The sequence below is a fragment of the Melanotaenia boesemani genome, chromosome 13, assembly GCF_017639745.1.
Source record: "Melanotaenia boesemani isolate fMelBoe1 chromosome 13, fMelBoe1.pri, whole genome shotgun sequence".
In the NCBI taxonomy this organism is placed as follows: domain Eukaryota; kingdom Metazoa; phylum Chordata; class Actinopteri; order Atheriniformes; family Melanotaeniidae; genus Melanotaenia; species Melanotaenia boesemani.
In genome coordinates, this window is record NC_055694.1 from 2,972,668 (window position 1) to 2,999,675 (window position 27,008).

The 27,008-nt window shown below is 42.3% G+C and overlaps 1 protein-coding gene across 1 annotated transcript in view; it reads right to left on the reverse strand.

The window, feature by feature from the left end:
• xkr7 (XK, Kell blood group complex subunit-related family, member 7) overlaps positions 1-19,873 on the reverse strand; it is an 88,413-nt gene extending 68,540 nt beyond the window's left edge. Inside the window, exon 1 of the mRNA XM_042004033.1 lies at positions 19,257-19,873. Within this exon, the coding sequence (XP_041859967.1) occupies positions 19,257-19,873 (617 nt within the window). The remainder of the gene's footprint in view (positions 1-19,256) is intronic.
• Positions 19,874-27,008: the final 7,135 nt, after the last annotated feature.

Consider the following 27,008-nt stretch of genomic DNA (forward strand, 5'->3'; position numbering starts at 1 on the left):
TCAGTCTGAGGTTTTCCTAGATGATGGATGGAGAAAGCTGAGCATGGTGACGCAGAAAAAAGAGCCATATCTGTTGTCATGGAGATACTTTGGTTTTAAAAGTTTGGATGTGGACCTAAACAATAGCTGCTGAAAATGATGTAAAGTTGTTCCCATCTCAGCTACGAACACCAAAACCTGGATCATCCTCAGCTAAAAGATGAAGAACACTCAAGTCAGGTGTCACTTGTAGACGTGTTTGTTGGAAGTACCGACTACAACAACCAGGAAGTCGTCAAGATGACCATCGCCATGACAACCCATACAGCCAAAGTCCTGCTTCTGATCAGTTCTGTGGACAGATTCAGGACATAAAAATGTTTTGTTTGTTTTTTTGTGAAAATTCTCATGACAATAAAATAAATATAAATTATTTTTCCTCCTCTTCCAGTCATTAATATTCTTTTATTTCTCAATAATAATAATAATAATAAAATCATATTAATTTTCATATTATTATTATTATTTAGGTTATGGTTATTAATATTGCTGTTACAGTTCTCATTTTTATTTAGTCTTGTATTTCATTCTGGTATTTTTACATCTGGACACACACACACACACACACACACACACACACACACACACACACACACACACACACACACACACACACACACACACACACACATCACTCTGTATTATCTGTATTATTCTTAGCCATGCTACTGCAGTAATTCTTCTCTCAGTCAGTGGAAAATGTGGTGAACACCTGGTCGTGAATGGAAGAAAATCTTTTAAATATCAAAATATATCACTAGGTCATACCGCCGAGCTCTAGAGCAGGATATGATGACCAGTCATGGCTCATGCATGACGCAGACCAACACAGATGCTCCAATGTTGAGAAAATAATGCCAAAGGAAAAAGAGAAAATACTGGGATGCATTTTAAACTTTACTATAAAAGGTCTGAGTTGTTTATAGTGGTGGAAATCACTCTTCTCCATCTCTTCTCTAAATAGCTCTTATCATCGCTCTGCTGTCTGAATTCCTGCATAATTTTAACCAGACTAAAGTACACCACACAACCCCCCTTCAAAGATGAAGAAAGAAGGAAAATCTCTAGTTGGTACAGTCAAAAAAAAAAAAAAAAAAAAAAAGAAAAAAGAAAAATAAAGTTTTTTTTCGTTATATGTTTTTATTACTTCACAAAAAGAAAAAAAAATCCCCTTTAAAATAAAAAAATAAAAAAATAAAAAAATAAAAGCATTAATGGATGACGTCCCCTAAGGAACAACAAATTAATAGATAAATCAACTGCTGCTGCCACCCTGAATCCCGACTTTAGGTCCTCACGTTTGGAGGATTTTTCTCTTCAGTACACACCCCATCCACCCTCACACACATCCACTCACAGAGGAGAATCCAGAGAGACAGATCAGGGAGTGTGTGAGCCGAGAGCTCAGAGAGAGAAAAGTAGAATCCACAGCGATGCAACTCTTCCTCTGGGCTTTCAACATAAAGTTAAAGGAGAACGTGTCTGAATGTGTTTGTACGAATGAAAGGGAAAAAAATAGTGTGAGTGTGTGTGTGTGTGTGTATACCTGCAGGGTACACACTAATAACATGCATCACTGAAGCGCACACACATAGATAAACCAACAAACCCCACGTAGGCCTGAGTCCATGTACTGTCCCAGATTAAAACATCTATCAATTTGCATACGTATCCATCTATCTGGATGTTTCCCTCTGTTGATCTATCACCGGCTAACACTGCTAGCCTCCTCTGAAACCATGACAACATGGAAGTTGAAAATGGTAAATCCTGGAATAAAATCCTGGTCACTTTGTTTTGAGGCCATGGTTGATCTGAAGGCACCACAGAATTTAGCTGCCCTTTAGATGATGCTGATCTTTAGAGTGACTGATTACTATTGGTTAGATTTTCTAATACAATTGGGTGCTCATTATGTATCATTCATGTATTATCACCTTACTTTGATTTGATAATGATCCATTTAAAACAAAGCCAAATTATCCCAATTTCTATTAACTATACAAGCAAATTTATAAAAACCTGGTGAAGGAAAACCTTGATCTTGATTTCAGTTCCACCCCCGACCTGAGCAAGTACTGATCATTAAAACTGCATGGGAATAAAAACAAAATGCTAACTTTCCCATTTAAATAGCCTCGACCCTTTAGCTGATGCAGCATTAAGAGGTGTAATCCGTTCCGAGCGAGAGATGAGCACCGTCCCATGGTCCCAAAAACAGAAGATAAAAACAGTAACTGTCAAACATGATGACTCATACATCAGATTTATATATACAGTCTGGATCCGTTATGAACTAAGTCAAGCACAGTTAAGTATATGTATATGTATATGTATACGTATATGTATATGTATATGTATATAAGTATCATGTAATTGACATCATCCCATAAACTGTACTGATAATAAATCGTGGACAGGTGTGTAAGGGAGGGAGACATGAAGGGAACTGGACCTCCAGGACCAGATTTGGAACTGTCATAAAGTTTAGGAGCCAATCAGGAGAAATTGTCACAGAGCTGATGGGGCTTTTTACAGCAGTCTGACTCAGACTGTCAAGTCCTCCAGTCTCTACCAGATAACATACATCCAGCACATTCTGTCTCGCAGTAAACCCGCAGATACCGAGCTCAAAGGCCAAATTAAATATACTCTGACTGAGAGCCAATGTAGAGCAAAAGGCTGCAAAGCAAGTTGAACTTCCTTGATCCCTGAGGAGAAACTGGGTCGTTATAGTAGCTCTGAGCTGAGAGCAAGCAGGGAGCTGGTGCAGGAATCTGAGAACTCTGTCATCTTACAGGCTGACATCTTAATGTAAAGAAGGCCAGAATCAGGTGATAATCCAACCATCTACATGTTCGGGTCTGGTTGGTGTAAAGCTGGCGAGAAAAGGCTAAAATGGTGGATATTAGCATGTTGAGTCTGTGCTGCTTCATTATGACATCTCGGTTTGTTAAATAAATCTGGAGAAAGAGGCTGAATGGTTTCCTGAATGGTCATGATGCTTTAATCGGGCTGATAGGACGAATTACATTACATCTCATAATTACCTAAATAACTAATGCTTATTCTGTTGGCTGGTGTAAAGTGCACTTTGAGAGGCTGCTGAGCACAAGTGGTGGAGTATGTAGGCCTCATGCAGATGATACTTGGCAGGGGTCACTGAGCTGGTCAAGAGGCATCTTGACACAAGGTCAAGGGTGTGATGAGATTCAGAGGCTGCGCTCCAATCACTGAAGCACCACACAGCTCAGTCTGAAAGGAAGCTCTGACTTAAACCAGATCCTGTCTGTCTTAGCCATGAAAAGATCTGGTCCACATGTGTGTTATGAACATGATAAAGTCATATTACACTGTTTCCCTGCAGACTGAGGCCATGTTTCCCTGTTTGGAAGAGGTGAACTGCTCTGGGCTGGTGGTGAGTTACTGCCCTGAGCAAACCTCACGTCTTAACCCACAAAGGCACCGGGTGTAACGTCTGATCTGTTGTGTAAATATAGACACGTATGATATCCACTGAAAGTCCAGAATCTCACCTAAAAGCTCATTAAAATCCTCTCTATCATCATCAAACTCAGTTAAGAGAGCAAACAATTAAAAGAGCAGGTAAACAAATTCTACAAAAAGATGTTAACACAAATAATGGATCTGTTTACTTCACGGCATGAACGATTTCTCTAGTGAAAGCACACATCTCACAGATTCCTATACTGTAAGTTTCATCCCGCTCCAGCTAAGATTCACTTAACCGGAAGCAAAAATATGCTTCCCATTGGAAAAACGTGAAAAATTCTGTCCTACTTTTGCTGTCTGGCCTCCAAACTGGAATAAAACTACATTTCCCAGTGTCCTTCACTGCTTCTCATCCAAAATGACAATTTTCTACCCGGTTACATGGATTTGATTGGACGAGGACAGGTGTCAATCATTTTGCATCACAGACATTTCTTTCCTTACTGCTGTTGTTTGGTAAGATGGATGTAAACATGGTGACATCAGGGTAATTCTATTTGATCACATGATTATAATGAGGGTCAATCACACGAATCGGCTAATCAGAGCTAGAGATTTACCCCTCCATATTTACAAAAAGGATTTACTGTATTTCCATGTGTATGCACGGATCCACCGTTGTTTAGAATGTTTTCGTTCTCTTTGGATTACATGGCATCCAAATAGAAAAGCTCAACTACAGAAGAGCTGAAGGTGATGGTAAGACAGTGGGGGCAGCGTTGTGTGTCCCGGACTCCCCGTCAGATGACGAGCACCTTGATCAATGTGAGTCGTTACAAACAGCCAGTGATCTTTTAACTAAAAGTACTGCTCCATAAATCTTTTTTTAAAGGAAGGTTTTATTTATTTTTTCTGTACTGTTGCAAATTTTCAAAGGAATTATAAATGATACGGTTTACAGAGTTTGAAGTGAAGAAATAATTCTTTATTTTTGGGTTTGCCCAGTTTTGATATAACAGGCCAGCTACAGTTCAGCCTTCAACTAAGGTTTTCATTTAGGATATACATATTAGGACCGGGCCTGGAGCTAGTCCCAGCATTTGCAGGAAGTTTTAGATGTCTAACCTGGCTTAAAATACCTTAACATGTCTGCTATCAGTACAAGCTGGATCGGTAACTTAATGTTCCTATGTGAGGTGAGAGCTAACAAGTCCAAAATAACCCAGTGAATGAACAATAGGACGACATGTAAGCTGCTGTTTTAAATTCAACTACATCTGATCCAGCTGCTGCTGGAACGTCAGAATCTGACAACGTAATGGGAGCAGGTTTCAGGTTTTAAAGTGGTGCCATGTTTGCTGGTTGCAGAGCCAGAATTATACTTGAGCAACGTGTGCAAACATTTGTGTTTGAATTCATTTAATATACAGTCACATTCTTCAATGTGTGTGTGCAAACACACATAGCTGCAGGGCACAGGCTAATGACATGCATCACAGCAGCCGTTCTAACTGAGCATGTGCAAACGTCTTGCATGCAGCACAAAACATTTACAAAGATGTCTTCATACGATGTGGAGGGGATAGGACAGGTACGCTTCAGACTTTTCAAAGCTTCCTTCCATCCAATCCCTGCACCAAACCCGTCTCACAGCTCATCAACCAACTAGGCTAGGAAAAGCAGAGCATGAGAGCACGGGTGACAGAGGGAGATGCATGGGCATCTTGCAGGAAATGCCAGAACACTTCACAAACACATACACAGAAAATGTGATTGACAGCTCCCTCAAGGGCAGTAGTGAATTATTCAGCACAATGTGACAGACCGACAGACAGGAGAACATAGAGAAAGACGAATATCAGCCTCAGACTGAGCGGGAGACGGGCAGATAGACGGCTGCAGATCATCAAAACTTTCCTCCAGGCAGATTTTATTCACAATCAATAGTTTTATTGAATTTTACATAAACCTGTGTCCATTAACACTCCAGGGACGTTAAATTCTTTAAGAGAAATGTTTTGAAATTCAGTGCATCCTTTCGGCTGCTGCCAGCCACCATGAGGGAAACAAGTTTGACATCAAAACCAACAAGAAAAACAGCGAAAGATAACAGCTAATGGCTAACAGTGGCAGCTAGCCAGTTACATCATGCTGTATCCAGTTTTACTGGTTACATTCAGATACCAAGTTAACCCTTTCTGAGAGATCATTAACAAGTTACCTTTACTTAAACTTACTTAAATATGCTGGTTAAACCAGGCCACGTTGGTACTAAGGAGCCCAAAGTGGGCCAAGAAAATCTCCCCCCACCATCACACCAGCAGCAGCCTGAAGCGTTGATCCAAGGCAGGATGGATCCATGTTTTCATGATGTTTCCAGCAGATTCTGAGCCAAGCATCTGAATGTGGAGCTGAAATGGAGACTCATCAGACCAGCAACGTTTCTCCATCTTCTATTGTCCAGTGTTGGTGAGTGTGTGTGAATTGTAGCATCAGTTTCCTGTTCTTAGCTGACAGGAGGCACCCGGTGTGTCTTCTGCTGCTGTAGTCCATCTGCTTCAAGGCTGGACGTGTTGTGTGTTCAGAGATGCTGTTCTGCAGATCTTGGTTGGAACCAGTGCTCATTGGACTTCCTGTTGCCTTTCTATCATCTCCAACCAGTCTGCCCATTCTCCTCTGACCTCATGACCTGTCAGACATCAGACTGATGTCATTTTCAGAAAATAGCAAACATAGTTACAGTGAAGAGGATCATGATAATGTACATTCTCAGAAAGAGACATAAAAAAGGCAGAGCAGTGGACTGTAGTGGTCTGTGCAGCCATTAAATTCAAAGCAATTTCTTCTTCTTCTTCTTCTTCTTCTTCTTCTTCTTCTTCTTCTTCTTCTTCTTCTTCCCCATTGTTGGTTGTGTGTACACTGCATAATTGTCCCCATGGTTTCCAGTGGTACTCCTCCTTTTGCTACGTTTGGCTACAGATCCACAAGCTCTTTGAAAACAGACCAAAATGTTCACATAAAGGACAAAGAAAACAAACAAAAGGCTTCGTCTGAATGCAGGTGTGTATTTAGTGTAGAGCATAAATGAGGCTAAGACCCCAGAGATGGATGTGTGAGGAACAACCCAGTATTTCAGCTTAAATCTTCGTTCCTCCTCATTCTTGACCATGTCTACATGACTAGATGCACTGAGTTGCTGTCATGTGATTGGCTGATTAGATATATGGGTTAAGAAGTGTTTGACCAGGTGGACCGGTGAGAGTATGTGGTTTACTGGAGAACAGACAAGAACAAGCTCCTTTTTCAGCATGTGCTGCTTTCTATTTACCTCATGGCTTCTGAACATGTCAGCATCATGTCTGGATGAGCACCCTAATGCCTCTCAGTAGCATTTTGCAACAGAAATCTTACCAAACTGGAGTAAGTAGCATTTACAGCCGACAACCATCAACACAAATGTGGAAGGCCGTAGATTAGAAGTGAAAAAGATGTGACTTCCTAACATTTTCTAGTTTGCAGACAGATTATTTATCACCTCTGGCAACTAAAGGCTTGTCTCTGTGTGACAGACCCTAAAATCTATATGAGCAATAATCACTGAGTCACTGCAATTATAACAGTGAGACAATCCTCCCCTGAACACACACATCAACAGATTTGAATTATTCACCATACTGAGCTGCACTGAAGCTGCTATTTAGCCACTCGGGCTGATTGTTTGCTGTGGCTGGACGGACACGGATAACGCTCAGTCCACCGGAGCTGAGTGTCCATTTGGAACTCATTCAATCACTTCTCTGCAGAACTGATTGATCTGGCCTGGCACAGACAGGAACCAATCAGATGATCCCCCTGAAAACGTCCTGCTGACCATTGAATCCCTGTTAGGACTGAAGCCCACGCTTGGTCTGTGTGTCCACTTTCTGCCAATCTGTCCACGATTCTGTCTCTAGCAGCCGGACAAGTTGTGACTTTTTGTGAGTTTTGCTCACAAAATTTTTTTTCCTGATTTTATCTTGTTTTATTTTTATTTATTAGTCTATTATAATGCTCAAATTTTATTATTATGTTTACTATACTATTGACTTTTCTATTGCGTGCAGCCACTGATCGAGAAGCTAAATTTTGTTCTCTTATGTATGTAAACACACTATGGAAATGAAGATAAAAAATCACTGATAAAAAAATTGAATATGTGATGAGAAGCACACATAGTCGTCTGAATCATCTGAGTTTTAGTGAACTAGGGGGGTACGCAGGCAAAAACTGGGAAGGGGTACTAGAATATCCATTGGGTCCGAATCTTTACGGATCTTTACTGACACACTGCAGTTTGTTGACTAGTCGAATGAACAAAGCAGGCGCAGCTTCACATTTAAATATACCACAGATTTTTTGCTTGTAAAGATGCATTACGCAATCTTAAAACTCTGCATTCTGGACTCGTTTGATGGTACAGTGACATCTATTATGTGGATTACTGGAACCACTGGTGCCCAGCAGCATCCTGAGGCTGACAAAACTGCAATATGCAGCTTTTTTTAAACTGTTTTAAACGCGCACTGTGGCTGATTCAGCAAAGAAACGCAAGAATACTTTATTGGAGAAAGAGAGGAAAAATAGAGAGAAAGGGACAGATCAATAGACAAGACTGATTTTTACTGGCTGCAGAGATCTCACAGTACAGGTAGGAAGCAAGATGGATGCTGGATTAGCCGTCGATAGGAGCGCCTCACTGAGAAAATCTGCAAAATATCTTACGTGCATCTTTGAAGCCACATGCCAAGAGGAAAGAAATAAGCAAAGGAAAGAACAAAATCTCTCACCAGGCACCGATATTTCTCCTCTGCACCACTTCTGACACAGTTGCATTATCATCAGAGAATTTCTGCATGTGACGTACTGAGTTGCAACGGAAGACTGGTGCAGAGCTTAACATCGAGCACAAATCAGCTAATACTTCTAAAACCTGCAGGACATTGGCCCTTGAGGACCAGGAGTGAGGATCCCTGGTGTAAAGGGTGAAGAGGAGGGAGACGTTCCCTCTGCATGGAGAAAGTACGGCACAGAGAAAAGTCACAATCCATGCAGCCAGAAACATGGCAGTAAAACAAGTTGCTGCAGTTTTTTCTGAAAATGAAAACCCATGAAGTAAAGCTCTCAAGCTTCTTCTTCATGTTGACTCAACATGCTTTGTTATTAAAAAGAAAAATAACAAAAAATAGACAGTATGTCCGATTGTTGTCAGAACGTCACAATAAAAAGAGTGACCTTGCTGCATTTTAGCTTGGTTTGTAGATTAAAAAAAACATAACAAAAAAAAAAAAACGATAATAGCAGAGTAGAAAGTCTCCACCTAACAGGACCTCCAAACTGTCCTACAGCTGCACAGCTCTGTATGCTCTGTGCAGCGGCTGTAGCGGCGGATACCAGTTTGCATCTCTCAAGAAGGGATTTCTACCCATCCGACTGCTCCAAACTACATCAAAATGACAGCCTGACCTCCACCTCGTGTTCAGGTCAATAAAACAATCCTGGGCTTTCATTCCCAACTGGAACAGATAATTAAAGTATCAGAGACACTCCGAAAAACAAACTATAATCCTCATCAGTTGCTGTTTTTCTGGCATTATGTACATGAACTTATCCTTCATGACTGATGTTAAAATCCAACATAACTCCAAGAGAAAGTGACGAGTCAGCAAAAATAAGGATTAGCTTAAATCCGTCGATGTGAAACAGAAGGAATGAGAGCTCAGTGTTTGCTGAAGCGTCTCATCGACACTCATTTCATTTCAGTGTGGCTCCAAACTGAAGAAGTGGCCGTTTTACCAGCAGAATTAGGAGTAATTCAAACTCTGAGACAGTTGTGACGATTATGAGAAAATTACAGCTGATTTATCACAATCACTTCCGGCTAAACTATCAAATTCTTGTTTTGTTCTTAAAAATGTCCATGTTTGATTGATATTTTCAGTTTGGGTCAGAGGCGGATCTACAGGGGGGAGGGGGCAAAGTGGGGGAGCTGCCCCCCTTCTTTAGAGCCATGACTTCTGTTAACATGCGGAAAATGTCTGGTTTCATGTTGCTTATAATGTTTCTGTGTGATCTTTTTCAAATCTTGATGCTTGCAAGTTCCAATGACACTGATGTTAAACAACGAAATAACGTTTTCAGTCACAACTTACAGACAGGCTGTTACAAATGTTTGATTTCAGTAATTATGATGAAACTAAATATGTATATTCTATAATAGAGAAAAACAGTTCTAGGTAAGTAGTTCCTAATATGGGGTCCCCGGACCCCCAAAAGGGTTTGAATGCTCAGAGCCAGTCTTTTAAATGATGGCCATGTCCCCACAGAGATGAAATGAGGTGTATTTGCTTCAGTTGTTTATCATTTGGGTGTTTTGGGACCGCAGAAACACTAACTTTGCACCATTTTATTAATGAGACATGTCTGAAAAAATGAGTGCAGATGTTTCGTCCTTATTTTGAAAAACAAATAAGGCTGTACGTTAGTGATTGCTTTAGCTTTGTCAGGCGGATCCCAGGAAGAGCCGGACACAAACGCAGGTAACACTGAAATCAAGCTTTAATAAAGCTTCAAAGTTCACCACAGAAGATGCGTAGAATGCAACCTTAAAGCAGAATAACACACACAGCAGTAGTCCAGGACTGGGGCTTTTGTAGGGAGAAGACCAGGTGTATACTGATGATGATTGTGATTCACGGCAGGTGTGTCCAAGATGTCCGAAGCTGAGGGATTGTGGGTATTGTAGTGTTGTGGCCAGTAATCAGAACTCAGGTGAAGAGGAGCGCACCCGCGAGGAGGGTGCAAGCATGACAAGCTTTGGTTTTATCAAGTGAAAACAGTCAGAATGCATCATTTAAGGTGAGAAGCAGCTGATAAAAGCATAAAACCAGGAGTGGTTTCAACACGGGGGTGTGGGGGTACACAGCTTTTTGGTAGTTGCATGAAGGGAAAATAGCTCGGGACCACTGCAGTAGACGATTCCACCGGCCACTCTATATCAGCGATCACCAACTCCTGACCTCTTGGGTCAATGTCCTGCAGATTTTACGTGTTTCCTGGGGGCAGTGTGGCTCAGCAAGGTAGAGCGGTCGTCTTGTAGCCTGAGGGCTGCCGGTTCAATCCTCGGCTAAGTCAGGTTCATGTCGAGGTGTCGTGGTTGTGCGTCTTGTATGGCAGCTCCTGCATCAGTGTGTGAATGTGTGTGTGGATGGGTGAATGTGATGTATGATGTAAAGCGCTTTGAGTATCATTCCAGGTACAGTGAAGCGCTATATAAACACAGACCATTTACCATTTACCCTGCTGCAACACACCTGATTCAAATGAAATGATTCTCTAACAGCCTTTTGTCAAGTTCTGCACCAACCTCTTGATGACCCAGGTGTGTTGCAGCAGGGAAACATCTATAACAGGGGTAGCCAACGTTGGTCCTCGAGGGCACCAATCCGGCAGGTTTTCAGATTTCCGTGCTCCAACACACCTGACTTAAACTAACGAGTCATTGTGGAGATCCTTATAGGCTGTTGGATCTATTTAATTTGAGTCAGGTGTGCTGGAGCAGGGAAATCTGGAAAACCTGCCGGATTGGTGCCCTCGAGGACCGACGTTGGCTACCCCTGATCTATAACCTGCAGGAAAGTAGCCCGAGCAGTCCGGAGTTGGTGATCTGTGTTCTACATTTTTTAGATAAATCAAAAGCAAAGTAAATCATCTGAACAATCTAACCGTTCTCAGTGCTGAGAAACGAGCTGCAAAGGCACAAGATCTTAATGTTTGGGATGTTTTGCTGCGCAGCATAATGGCTGTCATCTTAAAGTAATTTTTCTGGATCTGTTTTTGCCATAAAGGGAATTTCTACAAACTGCAGGACATCAGATGCCACCCTAAGTAGACCTCTTTTCATTCTTTTGCCACCACTAGTCAAATTTTCTAGATCTGCTACTGGTTTGGATCAATGCTAATGGATTGTTTGATCACTAAATCAATGGACTGATATAGATCAGTGTGACATTACACCTCCATACCAGAGATATTGGATAGTTTTGAGTTTGTTTATCCACGTTTAGCTGTAGAAACTGTTACTTGTACATTTTCTCAAGTTTCTCTTCCTGCCCTACTTTCACACCACAGCTGTGTTTATATTGTCCACTTGTTCACTCACTGACTGTTGGACAGGGGAAGATGATTGATTTCTGACACCACCTGAATGCACCAGTGCTTCATAGTTACGCACCAGATGTTCACCTGACAGGTGGTGACAGGTGAGATTGTAACAGTTTCCTGCTTTCACTGTATAGTTGAAGCAACTCAGTCCAAACCATGATGTTATGGATGTACAGAGATTTTCTCACCATTCTTCAGCAAAAACCACCATGTTCTCAAAGTCATCCCAACTGGAGGTCTGACTGGCTCTGGACAAAAGCTGGAAACACTGGTGTTGGGTTTTGTGCGATTGGTGTGTTGTTTTGAGAGTGTACTCCATTATACACTCTAGCACCACAGTGTATTTGGTGAATGACAGGAAATTTATGAGCAGTCATGTAAAACGTGCCGTTAGCAGGTTAGCAGCAGTGCTGTGATGGCTAGCTTCGCTGTTACCATGGCAAGAAAGCAGGAGATTGCTGCATAACTGTGACAAGCCAAGAAGATCGTGGCAGGTTGGTCAAGATATATTTTACTTATTGGATTATCCGTACAAAGGTGAGTGTTAGGCCTGGTACACACATAACAAATTTTTTTTAATCTTATCTGGTCGAGACCTCACACGTGAAGATAAAAAACAATCTGTTTTGATTGTATTGTGTGTGGTGTGCTCAGAAAATGTAATCACAGAACAACACACATAGCAATGCTATCCCACAACAGATCTACAATCTAGTCCTCCGAGCCAGACAAATGTTGAAACATAGAAGAAGAACCATAGCAACAACTGTCAAAAAACGAAGAAGAAGAAACACAGCAACAATCAGAAAACAAAACACCCAGCATGGAAGGGGATTTATAGGACGAGGGAATGATGGTGGTCTTGGGACTATTGTTAACAGAAAAAGCCAGAACTAAAAAAAAATAAATAAATAACAGACTGGAGACGGCGTGAACACGGACTTTATTTACTTCCTTGTTTCCAAGCCAGCTCGCTCTCTGATTGGCTACATTCTGTACCACGTCACCATCCGATCAGTCAGAATCCACGAGTCGTCGGCTCTGAAATATTGAACATGTTTAATGTTCCCAACTGTCGGCTACGACCCGTTTTGGAGCGGATTATCGAGACAAATCGGCTCGTAACACACCACAGACCAAATGATAATTGGACAGGGAACTCTAACGATGATCGGGCGTTTGCTGTCCGAGGTCGGGAAGACGCAAAATCGGGACAAAAACAGCCCAAAAATCTTTGTGTGTACCAGGCCTTGAAAAACAGAAAACAAGCATTTAATCCATTTTTGTTTCAAAATATCAATAATAAAAAACTTACAAGGAAATTTTTATTTTGGTTTTAAAGTATGCAGAACAAAAAATGAAATCCCTAAAATACGAACAGAAAGACATATTTTCAGACAGGACGTGGTGGTTTAGGAGGCGAATCACAGAGCGGCTCTGCGGTGGACAGTACTTATGTACAGGTTCGGGTCAAAAATCGTACATTTCATACACACTTTCCACTGAGTCGGCTCCATATGGAACAGGTCGGTAGGCTTTTCTTTGTCTGTTATTTTTGCATTTCCACAAATAAACACTGGGAAGGGTACCAGAATATCTCTTCCGTCCCAGTCTTACAGATCCGAACATGAATATCCTACAAACAAGACTGTGCTAGTTGTGAATGTTTAAAATGCTCCACAGGTTTATGTGCATTTGTGAAAAGGGTTGCTAATGCTGCAGTATGAAATTATCCCGTCACGCTCAACAAGCTGCAGCTATGAGCAAAAGCCCGGCCACCCTGTGGAGAAAACTCATTTCAGCCGCTTGTATTCGCGATCTTGTCCTTTCGGTCACTACCCACAGCTCGTGACCATAGGTGAAGGTAGGAACGTAGATTGACCGGTAAATCGAGAGCTTTGCCTTTTTTCTCAGCTCCTTCTTTACCACGACAGACCGATGCAGAGTCCGCATCACTGCAGATGCAGCACCGATCCGCCTGCTTAACATGCATTTCTGAGGTTGTGCACAAACAATGTTTCAAACAAACGTAAAACACGCCAGGAACAAGGAGTTGTAATTAAAAGCAAGCATATTCTCGGCCTAATTGCTCCAACAGGGAAGGTCAGCAGGTGCAGAAGTTTGTTCTAAACACAACTGATAATCACTTAGTGGTAAACCAACAAATCCATGTTTCAAACCTGTGGCATCCATGGTTTCACAGCGTCCACTCCTTCAGTCGCACTTCCTGTTGTCATTTAAACATCATGTGACGGCTACACACAAAGTCACATCTTCAAACCTCATTACAGTCTAATTTTCCATAAATAACAAACATTGAGACAAAAACCACAGAAAACTGTCCACTTTCTGAAATGTCCTGATGAAGTGAATAAAGACGGTTTTGCTGAGTGAAGTCGCTTTAAATCTTCTTAAAGTTCAGATCTCAGATAACGTGTCAACGTTAATAAAACCTACAAAGAATGTCGGATCCATTTTAAGCCGTAATACGACTCAGAAAATCCTACAGTGACGTAGTGAGTTTCCAGCTGGACGAAGCGCCACACTGTCCCACATGGTTGGAGTGGGATCAGCTGTATGGGTGATTCAGATGAGGAGCTGTGGTGGACACCAGATCAGTAACATCAGGCTGTTTAGTTTTTACTACAAGAACAAAGTAGAAACCCGTTCTGGTGGAAACGTCACAGTTTGGGCCGCAGGTTGCACCTTGCAGTTGGTTAGTGAAGCTGTTCATATCTTAACTTTGTGTCCTTGTTAGAATATAGAGCAGTTAACATTTACACGTCAACTCGTGTGTTAATCCTCCATTTCATGTCATTAATACATTTCTCTCTAAACACTAAATGGGAGCCAGAATTTAAAAAATTAAATCACAATATTTGTCAGAAAGGAGGAAGACCAGCAGAATGTTCCTTTTTCAGATGTTTGTCTACTTTATTAAGTCTTCTTTTAAAATAATCCAATTTTTTCAACATTTTTTCCGACCCTTTATGAATAAGTTGCCATTTTCTGCGCCTCCGGAAGTGTCAGCCACCTCCGGGTTGCAGATAATGCATCAACATTTGCTACCAAATCCAAGTAAGTATGTAGCTGCAATTGATTACGTCGCCGTGTGGCTGCAGCCTCGGCCTCGGCAAATCAAAATGATGGAACTGGAAACACAGTGAAAGAAAAATAAAGAAATAATCTCACCACCACAGGCGGGTTGTTGTCAGGAAGAGAAAAAATAGCAGCCATTATAAACATTTTTGAGTAAACATGCTGACAGAAACATCTAAACGTTCCATTATCTAAATTAGAATAAGATTGTTGACTTTATGTCCTGCTGATAAATGTTTGTTCCGGTCTGTTATTTTGTTATTTTGAAGGAAAAATTAAACTCCAGAGCAGCTATTTGCCCATAAAATACTAAATCCTTTCCTCTCTGTAAGCAGTCAAAAGAGAACTGAACAGCATTTCACATAAAATAATATGATCTGCCCTGTCACTGTAAATCTAACTCCTTCCTGTGCATCATCTGTAGTTGGCTGACATTAAACCGGTAGCACTTTTAACCTTCCTTTTAAACTTAAGGCCCATTTATGCTGGAAAGCAGGCGGACGGACACTTTGGTCCATCTCACGTGTACTGGATGCGTTTTCAGGGGCCCACCGCTTGATGTGCAGCTGACATGCGACCAGCGAAAGGAACAAAACCAGAGAAAAAGAAAAGGAGCAGGAGGAAGAAGAAGACAACATTGTGAACTGTAGAGTTGGCAAGAGCTTTTGGAGAAAGGCTGTGTGAGCGTGTTGGGAGGTTGCAAACAACTTTATAGCAGAGCATTGCTGCAACCGACCAGTGGCATCAGAACATGGAAGTGAACTCTGAACTCAGCACTGCCCACTAGTGGATGAATTAACTATGGCAACATAAGTGTTGCGTGGAAGTATGAAGGGTGGAGACGTATGACACAGCTGGAAACGGACGTAGCTGTTACATACGTAAAGAAGCATAAATGAGCCTTTAGCCTTAGACAGACGTCATAGTCATTCAGAAAGCACCAGTTTACACAGAACTAACAATGAGCATGTTGCTCAGGACATAATAAACATGAAAACCTATAAAGAATTAAATAAAAACCACAATAACAACAATAAAATATGACTCTACTAAACTAACTATACTATAGAGTACAGTACTTATAAACCTGAGTTTTACCAGTACTGCAAAAGATATATTAAATATATTTTTAGATATAAATGACTATAAACAGGAAACACGTTTGTATTCAGAGTGTAAAATGTCAAAAAGAAGCACAGTATGAATGTCCAGGTACAGTATGAAGCAACATGATGATACAGCAATACAGCAGCATGAATGAAGGAGTTGAGCTCAGCAGTCTGATGGCCGGAGCAGAAAGCTGTTACACAACCTGGTGTCCCGAACCGGGTGCCTCTGAACCGCCTTCCAGAGGTTTTACGCCATCTGGACGACGCCATCTTGTATCACGCTACAGTTTCTTCTTCTGCTCCATGACCGACTCGTCCTGAATAACTTTAAATGTTGTTATGGGCTTGTTTTTGTTTTTATCCTTTAATCTTTCTATGGAGGTGCTGCAAACAGAACTGCTCACCAGGGATAAATAAAGTTATTTAAACTGAACTGGCTGTGCTTTTAACCTCAACGAGGGAGCAAATTCAGAAAAATGTTCTAGTATTAATTTGCACTATAATGTATGAGTGTGGCGTATTGAATTTGTATTTAAATATTAGAGAGAAAGAAAGTAGGCAGGAAACATTTTGAGTAAACAAATTGTTTAATTACTTTTGTTTAAAATGTACAAAAGTGTGTAGAAATGCAAACTTCCATCACAAAATAGCTTAAAACTGAAGCCAACTTGTCCCTGCAGTGCTCAGTGTTCAACAATATGAATATATTAAACCCACACAGTCACAATTCAAACAGTTCTTGTGTGTGTTAACGTTTTATTTAACTTATTAAATGAGATATCTGTGTTTTTCCTGAATCATTATTACTATTGTTTTTTAAAATAAAGATGTCTTGACCTTTCAAGCACATGGGAGGGGTCCGGGCATCGTGGGGGCCGGCGCTGCGTACGCCGTTTAGCTTTACTTTCTGCACTTACTATACAAGATATAAAGCTGGTTTCTTTTTTCGTAGTCTGATTAGATAAGTGTGTAACTGAACGACGTTTCTCAGTAACTTCACGTCTGCGTCTCTGCTAACCAGCGTTATTCAGACTGGCTAACAACCACATCGTTCCTTCAGCTGATTCAGCGACCAGCAACTTTTAAGGTTTGTTTACAATCGTTGTTTGTAGAAGCTCATCTTTTCATTTTTGTTTCCTCTCATTAGGTTTGATCCACTTACCAGTAAAACAGACTTAAACCCAAATCATGATCCATCCACTACCGTGCTTAGCAGTTGGGTTTGTGTGGCGTCGTTTTCCCTTTAAATTAATTTGTGCCATTTTTTTCCTCCAAAAACAGCTTCACTCATTGCAGCCCATAATTATCTGCTAATTTTGATGGTCAGAATCAATTATTTTGACCAATAACCCCCATTTTTATTATTTTTAATATCTGCAAGAAATTTATTTAATTCTTTCACTCTAAAATTGGACAAAAAGGAATAAAAGAAATGCACAAATTTTGTGAACTGGTTGAAAAGAACATTTTATGTTCATTTGTGATCAGTTCATCCCATATTTCACCCTCCACTCATAATAACATTTCTTATTTCCTGATCATTGTTCTGTTAAAAAAAGGTCCCCAGTTGATCCAAAATGCTGCTGCGATGATTCAGATCACTTCCGTCTCAGACTGCTGGATTACTGGTGGTTCCTAGGTTCTAAAAGTAGAATGGGAGGTAGAACCTTCAATCATCTGACCCCTCTCCATGGAACCAGCTCCCAGTTTCAGGAAGCGATAACCATTAAAACTCCAAGCTATTGGCATTATGTTTCCAGCCTCAGCAGTCAGATTATGAGGCTAAAATGATGTAAAATGAATGTATGAATAGATAAAGCAGCATAAAGGCCAACCAGAAGAAGAAAGCAGAATTTATTACTAACAGAACTTTGTAGAAATAACACACAGACCAACAGTGACCAAACCTTTTCTCATCTCATCGTTCTCTCAAGTTTTGGCTTTCAGGAGAAAAAATATTGTTATTGAAACAAACACACAACAGAAACTATTTCCATGTTTCCACTTTTTCCTCATTTCCAGTTATTCCTGCTACTATTTACCTGCTATCCTCACTAAACCAACTCCAGCTCAGCTGCTTTGTGGCGCCACCGTGCATCAGAAACGTCTTCTTGGCTTTATTCCAGCCACAGAGGAGCATTATTTTTATCATTATTTTTTCTTTTCAGACACACACAGAACTTTCTGCTCACTGGTTGATCTTTAGCTACTCCTGATAACGTCTAGTGGTGTTGTGATCACTCATTGTGGATTTACCAGATAGAGTCTCTGAATAAACACTACGTTTTGTGGTTAGACTATAAACCTCCTGGACGGGATTTAAATGCCTGGAAAACGTCCGCAGACCACCTAAAAGGTAAGCTATCCATCACGGTTTACTCCACAGAGTTACACTCTACCATGAGACACTGCTGAGGATATAGACGATGCTCAGGGGCTCCGGAGATCTGCTGTTTTAAGCCTTCATTTGTGTTTCCCTTCTTCTTTCTCAGCAGGTATCTCTGGTTTGGAGTTATGCTGCTGGTTAAGCCCTCTTTCATGTCCTCTCCACCCCAAACTGGTCCTGGCAGATGGCCGTCCTTCCTGCTTCTGGTTTTTCTCTCCACTGTTTCCTCATGCAGCTCAGGATCGAGGATTAAATCAAAGAGAAGATTTGATCCTATCCGTTTTCTTAGCTAGTTCATCATTGTTATGAGTTGGGTTATATGAACACAGTTATTATAAATTAGACTAAAGTGGATCATGTACTGGATTTGTTTTAACTGGATTAAAATAACTGGACAACTATGATCTCGGCTGTATCTGTAAAAGTGTTTTGACATGACTGCTGCGAATTTGTGTTGTACAAAAAAATCTCCAGTAAATTGAATATTTTTTGCTTTCATCCAAAACTAAATTCTGACAAGCAGCCACGGGAGGAGCAGTGAGGTCCACAGTGAACCACAGAGTCAGACAACTGTACCCGCCGATTCTGTCCCAGCCAGAACCGGAGGGTCAGCTGGACAGGAGCTTGGGTCTGGGGGGGCCTTCATGTCCTCACAGCTGCTACAAGTTCTGAGTCAACATGAATCCCAGACCCTGAACACAACAAATGATTTCCTCCACATCAGTCTACAGGAAAAGGCAGCTTTTTGGAGCATGGGCGCGCATATACACCCCATTAACAGGAGCAGACACACGCACACGCAGGCACACACAAGCACTCAGTGACTACCCACAGAGCAGGATACGGCTGAGAATGCAATCTCCGCACGTGCACCCTCGCACATATTTAACGCAAGCCAGCACCTATGCACACACTCGCGCATGCATGCAAACACACCCCTCTCGTTCCTCACACCGCCCCAGCGGTCCTACCTCCAGACTTGCCCCAGTTGTAGGACGTGAAGCACGGTTTGAAAGATCCACATGCAGACGGTGCAGCACCTCCGGGGGGAGCCCACTCTCCCAGCCGTGGCAGGCGGGGCAGAAGACGTGTACACCGCGGTAACATTGGCGGCGTTTCCCGTTGCCGCGCTCGCACCGCGCTGGTCGCTGTCCTTGGTGCTCAGAGCGTTGTCGCTTGCCGTGGCTGCGCTGCCCGCCGCGCCTGCCGCCGCCGCGCCGCTGCCGCTGCCGCTCACTGATCCCTCGCCGCCGCCGCCGCCGCTAAAATCCGAGTAATCATACACGAACCACCTAAAACTCAACACCTGGACGACAGCGGAGGGCACTACGACAAAGACGAGCGTTAAGCCGAACCACCAGTAGTCGCCTCTCAGGTAGTAGTCGGCGGCCAGCCACAGGTCAGTCGCGCCGTCGGAGAAAAAAACGAGCAGGGCGCAGAGCACCCAGCAGCAGTCCAGCAGGGTGTAGGGTTTTCCGCCAGCGGCAGTGCAGCGGTGCCGGGTGGTGGGGTTCCCCGGCTCCGAGAGGCTCCTGGGGGTGTTGTCATCTTCCACAGACACCGCTGCTCCATCCGACTTAGCGGCCATGTTGGTTAGGATGGGAGAGAAAGACAGAGAAAGAGGTGGGGAAACAGGAGAGAGAGAGGGAGGGGGCTGGCTGTGTGCAAGAGAGAGGGAGTGAGAAAGATTACATCATAACTAGCCTCATCATCAGCCAATTAATTGTGAGGCATCCTCACTAAAAGCGCTTTTAACACCGTGACACCGTCGCGATGTTTGCAGGACGTCCACCTGCAGGCAGACTTCTGCAAACACTTCATGATCTTAAACCATGTGCTTTTTTCATCTCATCATTAGATCTTTTCCAGGTTTGTTACCCAGTCTGCAGCAGCGATGCAATCACTAAATTAATTTGAATATGATGATCCAGTAGATATCAGTTTAGTTTCAGTGAAATATTTTCCTACTTTTCACGGATTCGGATAAGTTGACGTTTCCTCATCAAAAGGAAAGGAATGCATGGTTTTCTCCTGCTTTATGTTTTTATGGGGTCATAGGTTCTCCTCAGTGAGGTCACAGGTGGCTAATAAAGTTAAACCATTGTTGTAAAAAATGAGCTGATTAAGTCAGGCACAGCCAATCAAATGGCAGCACCTCCACACATTTAGTCATGTAGCATCAGAATGAGGAAGAAAAGGGGATTTAAGTGACTTTAAACTTGGCATGGTTGCTGGTCTAAGAATGCACCATCCAATGCTCTCTGATTGGTCTCCTCAGCCACCAGATCTCAGTCCAGTAGAGCAGCTTTGGGATGTGGTGGAACTGGAGATTCTCATCATGGATGCAGCCGACAAACCTGCAGCAACTGTGTGATGCTGTCATGTCAATATGGAGAAAACCTCTGAGGAAGGTTTCCACCACCTTGTTGAATTTGACACCAAAGTGGTTCTAGAAAAACATGGTCCAACGTGCTACTACGTGGACCTGATAAAGTGAGTGTATGTATATGTTCGTCTAGACCAGTGTTTTCCAATCTGGGGTCCCTGACCCCCAGGAAGCAGGGAATACACAAGGTTTTGACTGTATAGAGCCTGCACGATTATTAGAACTAACGACATATCCACACAGAGACGATTTGAGGTGTGTCAAATGAAATTTTCAATCATTTGTGTGTTTCGTTCACATGAAACTGTACTTTAGGAGCCTGAAAAGGCCAATTTTTTTAAAACCAGGTCCCAAACTATATACATGGGAGTCATTAAAATCTGCCATTTAACAATGTTCAAAGCATATGTCATTAGTTAAAAATAAAATAGCTACCTAGCAGGCCTCACCTGGAGCATCCAGTCAGTTTCTGTCCATGAACTGTGAGTTAGTGAGGTCAGTGAGCTGGTGGAGCTACAGTAGGGGAGTAGTTCATGTCTATCCTGGTGACCTGGATTTAATTCTGCAACGTTTTATTAATGAAATATGTCTGAGATACACCCCTGTGCAGATGGCTCATCCCTAAAACATAAGGCTTTATGTTGACGGTTACCTTTTTGGTAGTTGCAGGGTCTGCACAAAGAGAATAGGTTGGAACCACTGGTCTAGACCAGGGATCTCCAACTCCTCAAGGCCCACATTTCTGCAAGTATTAGATGTCTCCCTGCTGCAACACACCTGATTCATATGAAACAGATCACTGACAAGCTCTGAACAAGTCTGCTATTGACCTATTAATTTGAGTCAGGTGTGCTGAAGCAGGGAAACAGAAAGTCTGCAGGACAGCGGGCCTTGAGGACCGGAGTTGGACATCCCAGGTTTAGACAACAAGCATGCCTTTGGATTTCCATGACATTTAAGCTGTTCTAACTTTTCTCTACTCGTTTTGCTCTCACATCGCGGTTGTAAGTAAAAATGGTTGTTTTAGGCCAGTCTCAGGGGAGTGAACAGTCTCCTGGTGTGCAGTTAAGGCAGGTATGACACAAACAACTGTCCATGCAGCCAAAACAGGATGCTCATTACTTACTCAGTGCAAGAAAACAGCTGATCACAGAGATACTGGAAATCTACCCCTTGTCAGCTCAGTGTGTGTGAAGGAAGCATAACTTATTATATAGTTTGACACTCAGCTTCAAGCCTAAAGACCTCACAGCCGACCTCTGAAGTTTTCACTGATAAACTAAGAAACTCAATTTCCAGCTGCCATTAGAACAGATGTGTTCACTCATTTATGGTAATGTGGTTTTGGGACAGTTGGCCTTCAGGACAAAAGAATAAGAAATGTCCATTTTGGATGCATATTGTCTATTTAACAAGACTTATTATGACTAAGAAAATAATAAATAAATAACCTAAAAAAAAAAAAACCTTGGAGTTACTTGTTTCCTAATTTCCCTGGTTGGTCTCAGACCAATGAGTCTCCGGAGGCTGCCTCCGTATTGGTATCCAGGTCTTTAAAGTGGATTTGTCTGATTGTAACGAGGCAGTGATGCATTAAGCCGACAAGATGCAAAGCAACTGCTCTGTTTACTGCAGTGACCATCCTAATTGAAAAGATCCTATAAACTGTGAGCAGAATAGGCAGTAAAACTCTGGTGAATTACGACTCTGTGCTTCACTGCCCCCAATAAACTAATCGGCTGCTGTGTTTCCACATCAGGGTGGATGGAGCCGGATCTTATCAGAGCCGGGCTCCATCCCAAACGTCTGCAGATGGAGATATAACGCCCTCTTTATTAATCTGAGGTTATCGCTGGACTCTCGTAACTTCCTGGTCCCCGGTCCCTGGTCCCTGGTCACTTCTGCAGCGGGAGTTTTGGTCCTGGTTTGGTGGAGATAGGGATACATCAGACTATATGATGAGCTCTGTTTCAGAAACTTTCTTCACTAAAGAAGCTGTGTGATCCATGGTGATGGTCATTATCAGGGGTTTCTCTCTGGACAGCGACAGTAATTCTGTCATCCAAACTTCCAGGATTCAGACATTTAAACTGTCTGATGAGCAGAGAGTAAAAGATAAAGTGTCATGCTCCCTGCCAGGTTTTAATGGCTCAGTAATGTCAAATTTAAAGTTAAAAGTGTTTTTGTTTCAAAGCAAATATTGGTAATAACTTCTTCATTTTGATAAATGACGACTATTATCATTTTAATATTAAAGGGATCTAGTTAGAGGTCCAGATCATCACACGTAACTCTGACATAATTTAAAAAACATGACTGAGATGCTGCATGAAGAAAGAAGTCTTATTGTTGGATCTGGAAGCATTTGTGGCAAAAATTCTAAGAAGTCTATAATCCTTTCCAAAGCACTGAAAATAAATAATTCAATTCTGTTTTCATTTAAAGAGGCAGATGCTGCAGTTACCGGGCCGATTTCAGTTTTATTTGCACAAATTTATTAATTTATTAAACACTGCTGTGTGTGTATATAAATTACACTACCAGCCATCTTATCAGATCTACCTTGCTAGTACCGGGTTGGACTGAAATATTGGACTGAGATCTGGTGGCTGTGGAGGCCGTTGGAGTCCAGTGAACTCATCGTCATGTTCTAGAAAGCAGGTGGAGATGATCTGAGCATTATCCTGCTGGAAGTAGCCATCAGAAGATCAGCCTCCTCATCAAGAAAGGTCCTACTTCCTTGAAGAAGTTTCACCTTCTAGTGAACTTCTACTCCACCATCATCCAGACCATCCTCGCATCCTCCATTACTGGTTTGCTGCAGCCAAGCTGAAGAGAAGGTGATCAGCTGCAACCTGGAGACGTGCAGCGAGGATTGCAGCTGACCTCTCTCATCTTGGACACAAACTTCTCCAGTCCCTTCCCTCTAACGGTCCATCAGAACCAGGACATCACATCACTAGGAAAGTTCCTTCCCACAGCTTGCTGAACAGTGGTCCTCTCTCAGACATGTTTCATTAATGAAATGGTGCAAAGTGTTTTCAGGCCCCAAAACTCTGGTTCCATGTGAATGAAACACCTAAATGATAAACTTGTCTCTGTGTGGACATAAATGTCATTTGAATCACACTGGCTGAGCAGTCAAAGCCTCAGGGACCCCTGTGCCCTTGGGAGTCCGGGCCCCCAGACTGGGAACCACTGGTCTATCGTGTTGTTTAAAGGACCACCTTGTTCATCTTTTGCACTTTTTGTTGTATTCCACCTGACATCATGACAAATTCCTTGTATTGTAGAATGTTCTTTACTGTACCTGGCAATAAAGTTTTGCAGATTCTGATTCTTATTCTGTGGTCATAAAGGGATGGACATGGTCAGCAACAATACTCAGGTAGGCTGTGGTGGTTAAACCAGGCCACGTTGGTACTAAGGGGCCCAAAGTGGGCCAAGAAAATCTCCCCCCACCATTACACCAGCAGCAGCCTGAAGCGTTGATCCAAGGCAGGATGGATCCATGTTTTCATGTTTCCAGCAAATTAAATTAACTTTATGCCAAACATGTTTTAATGTATTTTATGTCTTTCTTTCTACCTTTTAATCCTTTTAAATCTTCTATCTTGCTTGTTATTGGATCTGCAGATGGAAAGTAGCTAAAACAGCTGTAATCTGGTGCACAGCATCTTTTAGTCTGGTCTATGTTCAATGGTTTTATTGTACCTGGGCCTTAGCCAATAAAATATTGAAAATTAAGAAATAAAATAGATCAAGTTTGACCAGTTTCCTGTTCTTAGCTGGCAGGAGGCACCCGGTGTGTCTTCTGCTGCTGTAGACCATTTGCTTCCAGGCTGGACGTGTTGTGTGTTCAGAGATGCTGTTCTGGTTGTTCTGGTTGGAACCAGTACTGATTGGACTACCTGTTGCCTTTCTACCATCTCCAACCAGTCTGCCCATTCTCTACGGATGGTTGTGTGTGAAAGTTCCAATAAATACTCAGACCATCAACCTTGCCACATTCAAAGTCTCTTAAATCTCCTTTCTTCCTCATTCCAATGCTCAGTTTAAACTTCAGCAAGTCGTCTTCATCATGTCAACACGATTAAAAGCTGCCATGTGATTGGCTAATTATTTGTGTTAACAAGCAACTGAACAGGTGGACCTAATAAAGTGGCCTGCAACAACTGTGCCAGTCAGACGTTCCCCTGGGAGTTCCTCCTTTCTCTTTGCTCCACCATGCCTCCCTCTCTGTCTGTGCATCAGTCTCCAGCTGCACATTTTCTAACAAACGAGGTTCGTTATGAGTCTGAAAGCTCAGGGAGCTAATTAGAGGTCTCAGATCAGTGGCGCTGCTGTGAATACACACACTCCAAACTTAGAGGGACTTTAAAAATGCTTGTGTCAGTCCACCACTGTTTCTATAGAATGACTTTTACGTCCAGTGTGCTGGTGTCTTTCAGTGGAAAGGGACTGGAAGAATGAAACCAGGGTGAGACATTTAACCTTTGGAAACAACTCCACCCTTCCCCTGCACTGCACGGCCCAATGACATCCCTTAAAGTTACAGAGAAGTTCCACACAGAGAGCTTAACAGTGGAAAGTAGCATTGATTTTGGTCCTCACTCAGTTTATCAGTGAACAGAAACACCATACTGAACAGTACCAGCTAAAACAATTAGGTAGACAGAGCCCAAAGGCTGATCCAGGAAAATTATGTATATAGCTCCAGTACCCCTAGTACCTCACATTTCATGTACAAGTACTTTACATAAAACATTAAAAGCATTATAGTGAGGTACAGAAGAAACGCTAAGAATGGGAAAATTACACAGAGAGAAATTTGTCAATCTAAGCCAAACTTTCACTTATTCTAATCCTCTGGTGTCAACCACTAATCTCCCCAACTAGCAACTTCTGTTCCCATCTGAATGGTCTGGACAGAAACCCAAAGTTCCTTTTCCAAAGTTACATTAAAGCCTTGAGTTCTGGTTCTGTAAATGATCCCCACTCACAACAAATCACCACAGTTAAGCAATTCAAGTTTCACCAGGCTTAATGTTTAAGTGTGCAGCGTAACGTGAAAATGAGCCTGTGCTTCACTGAGCTGGGCACAACGCAAGATCCGGCATGCTGTCCATGTGCTCTGATGAGCTGAATGACGGGTCTAGATGGAAGATTTCTGACAGAGCTCAAGAAATTAGCACCTTAGACAAAGACAGCCTAAATATGGTTCTGTTAGACGATCGAATTATTCCCCATTCACCCAGAAGTCAAAGCAATGTCTGCACAGGTGCAGCTCCTGAATGGGCTTGAATGTCTTGCCATGGCATCGTAAAGCCCCACCCTCTTGGCTGCTGATTCTTCCCTCCTCAGGAAGCGATGCCATGGCTTTCCTCTGACAGCTTAACAAGTCTGCAGCTGCAAAAAGTTGCTGTGTTCTGGATATCTTTTTGGTTGCCTCACAACTGGCGACAAAGGATGCGATTTGCATGTGTTCATCCTTCTCCCCTCCTGCAGCGCCATACCACCCCCACCAGCAAGCGCTGCACACATGAAAGCCCCTGAAGTGTCCCCCCAAAATTGGTCAGAAATGACCCTGGATAATATGCTTTAATTAGACGTTGGGTTTCCACTGCAATGTTTAATGTACAGTTACACGACGTAAGAGATGGTGAATGGAAATGTTAACTAGAAAACTTCTATTAAACCTCCACTTTTCACACTCACATAAGATGGTTTACTCTAACATCTTTACAAATCACCTCTAATATTAGATTATAATGTTAAAATACTCCTACAGGCCACTTTATCAGCTCCACCTCTTCAACTGCTTGATGACACAATATCTAATCAGCCAATCACATAACAGCAGCTCACCATGTCTACAGCTCCTGTAGACATGGTGAAGACAGCATGATGAAGTTCAAACTGAGCATCAGAATGAGGAAGAACAAGGATTTAAGAGACTTTGAACGTGATATGGTTGCTGGTCTGAGTATTTACTGGGATTTTCACACAACCATCTCTAGTGTTTCCAGAGAATGGTCTGAAGAAGAGAAAACATCCACTGAGCAGCAGTTGTCTGGACCAGAATGTCTGGTTGATGTCAGAGGTCAGAGTAGAATGGGCAGACTGGTTGGAGATGATAGAAAGACAACAGGAAGTCCAGTAAGCACTGGTTCCTACCAAGGTCTGCAGAACAGCATCTCTGAACACACAACACGTCCAACCTTGAAGCAGATGGGCTCCAGCAGCAGAAGACACACCGGGTGCCTCCGGTCAGCTAAGAACAGGAAACTGAGGCTACAATTCACACACACTCACCAACACTGGACAATAGAAGATG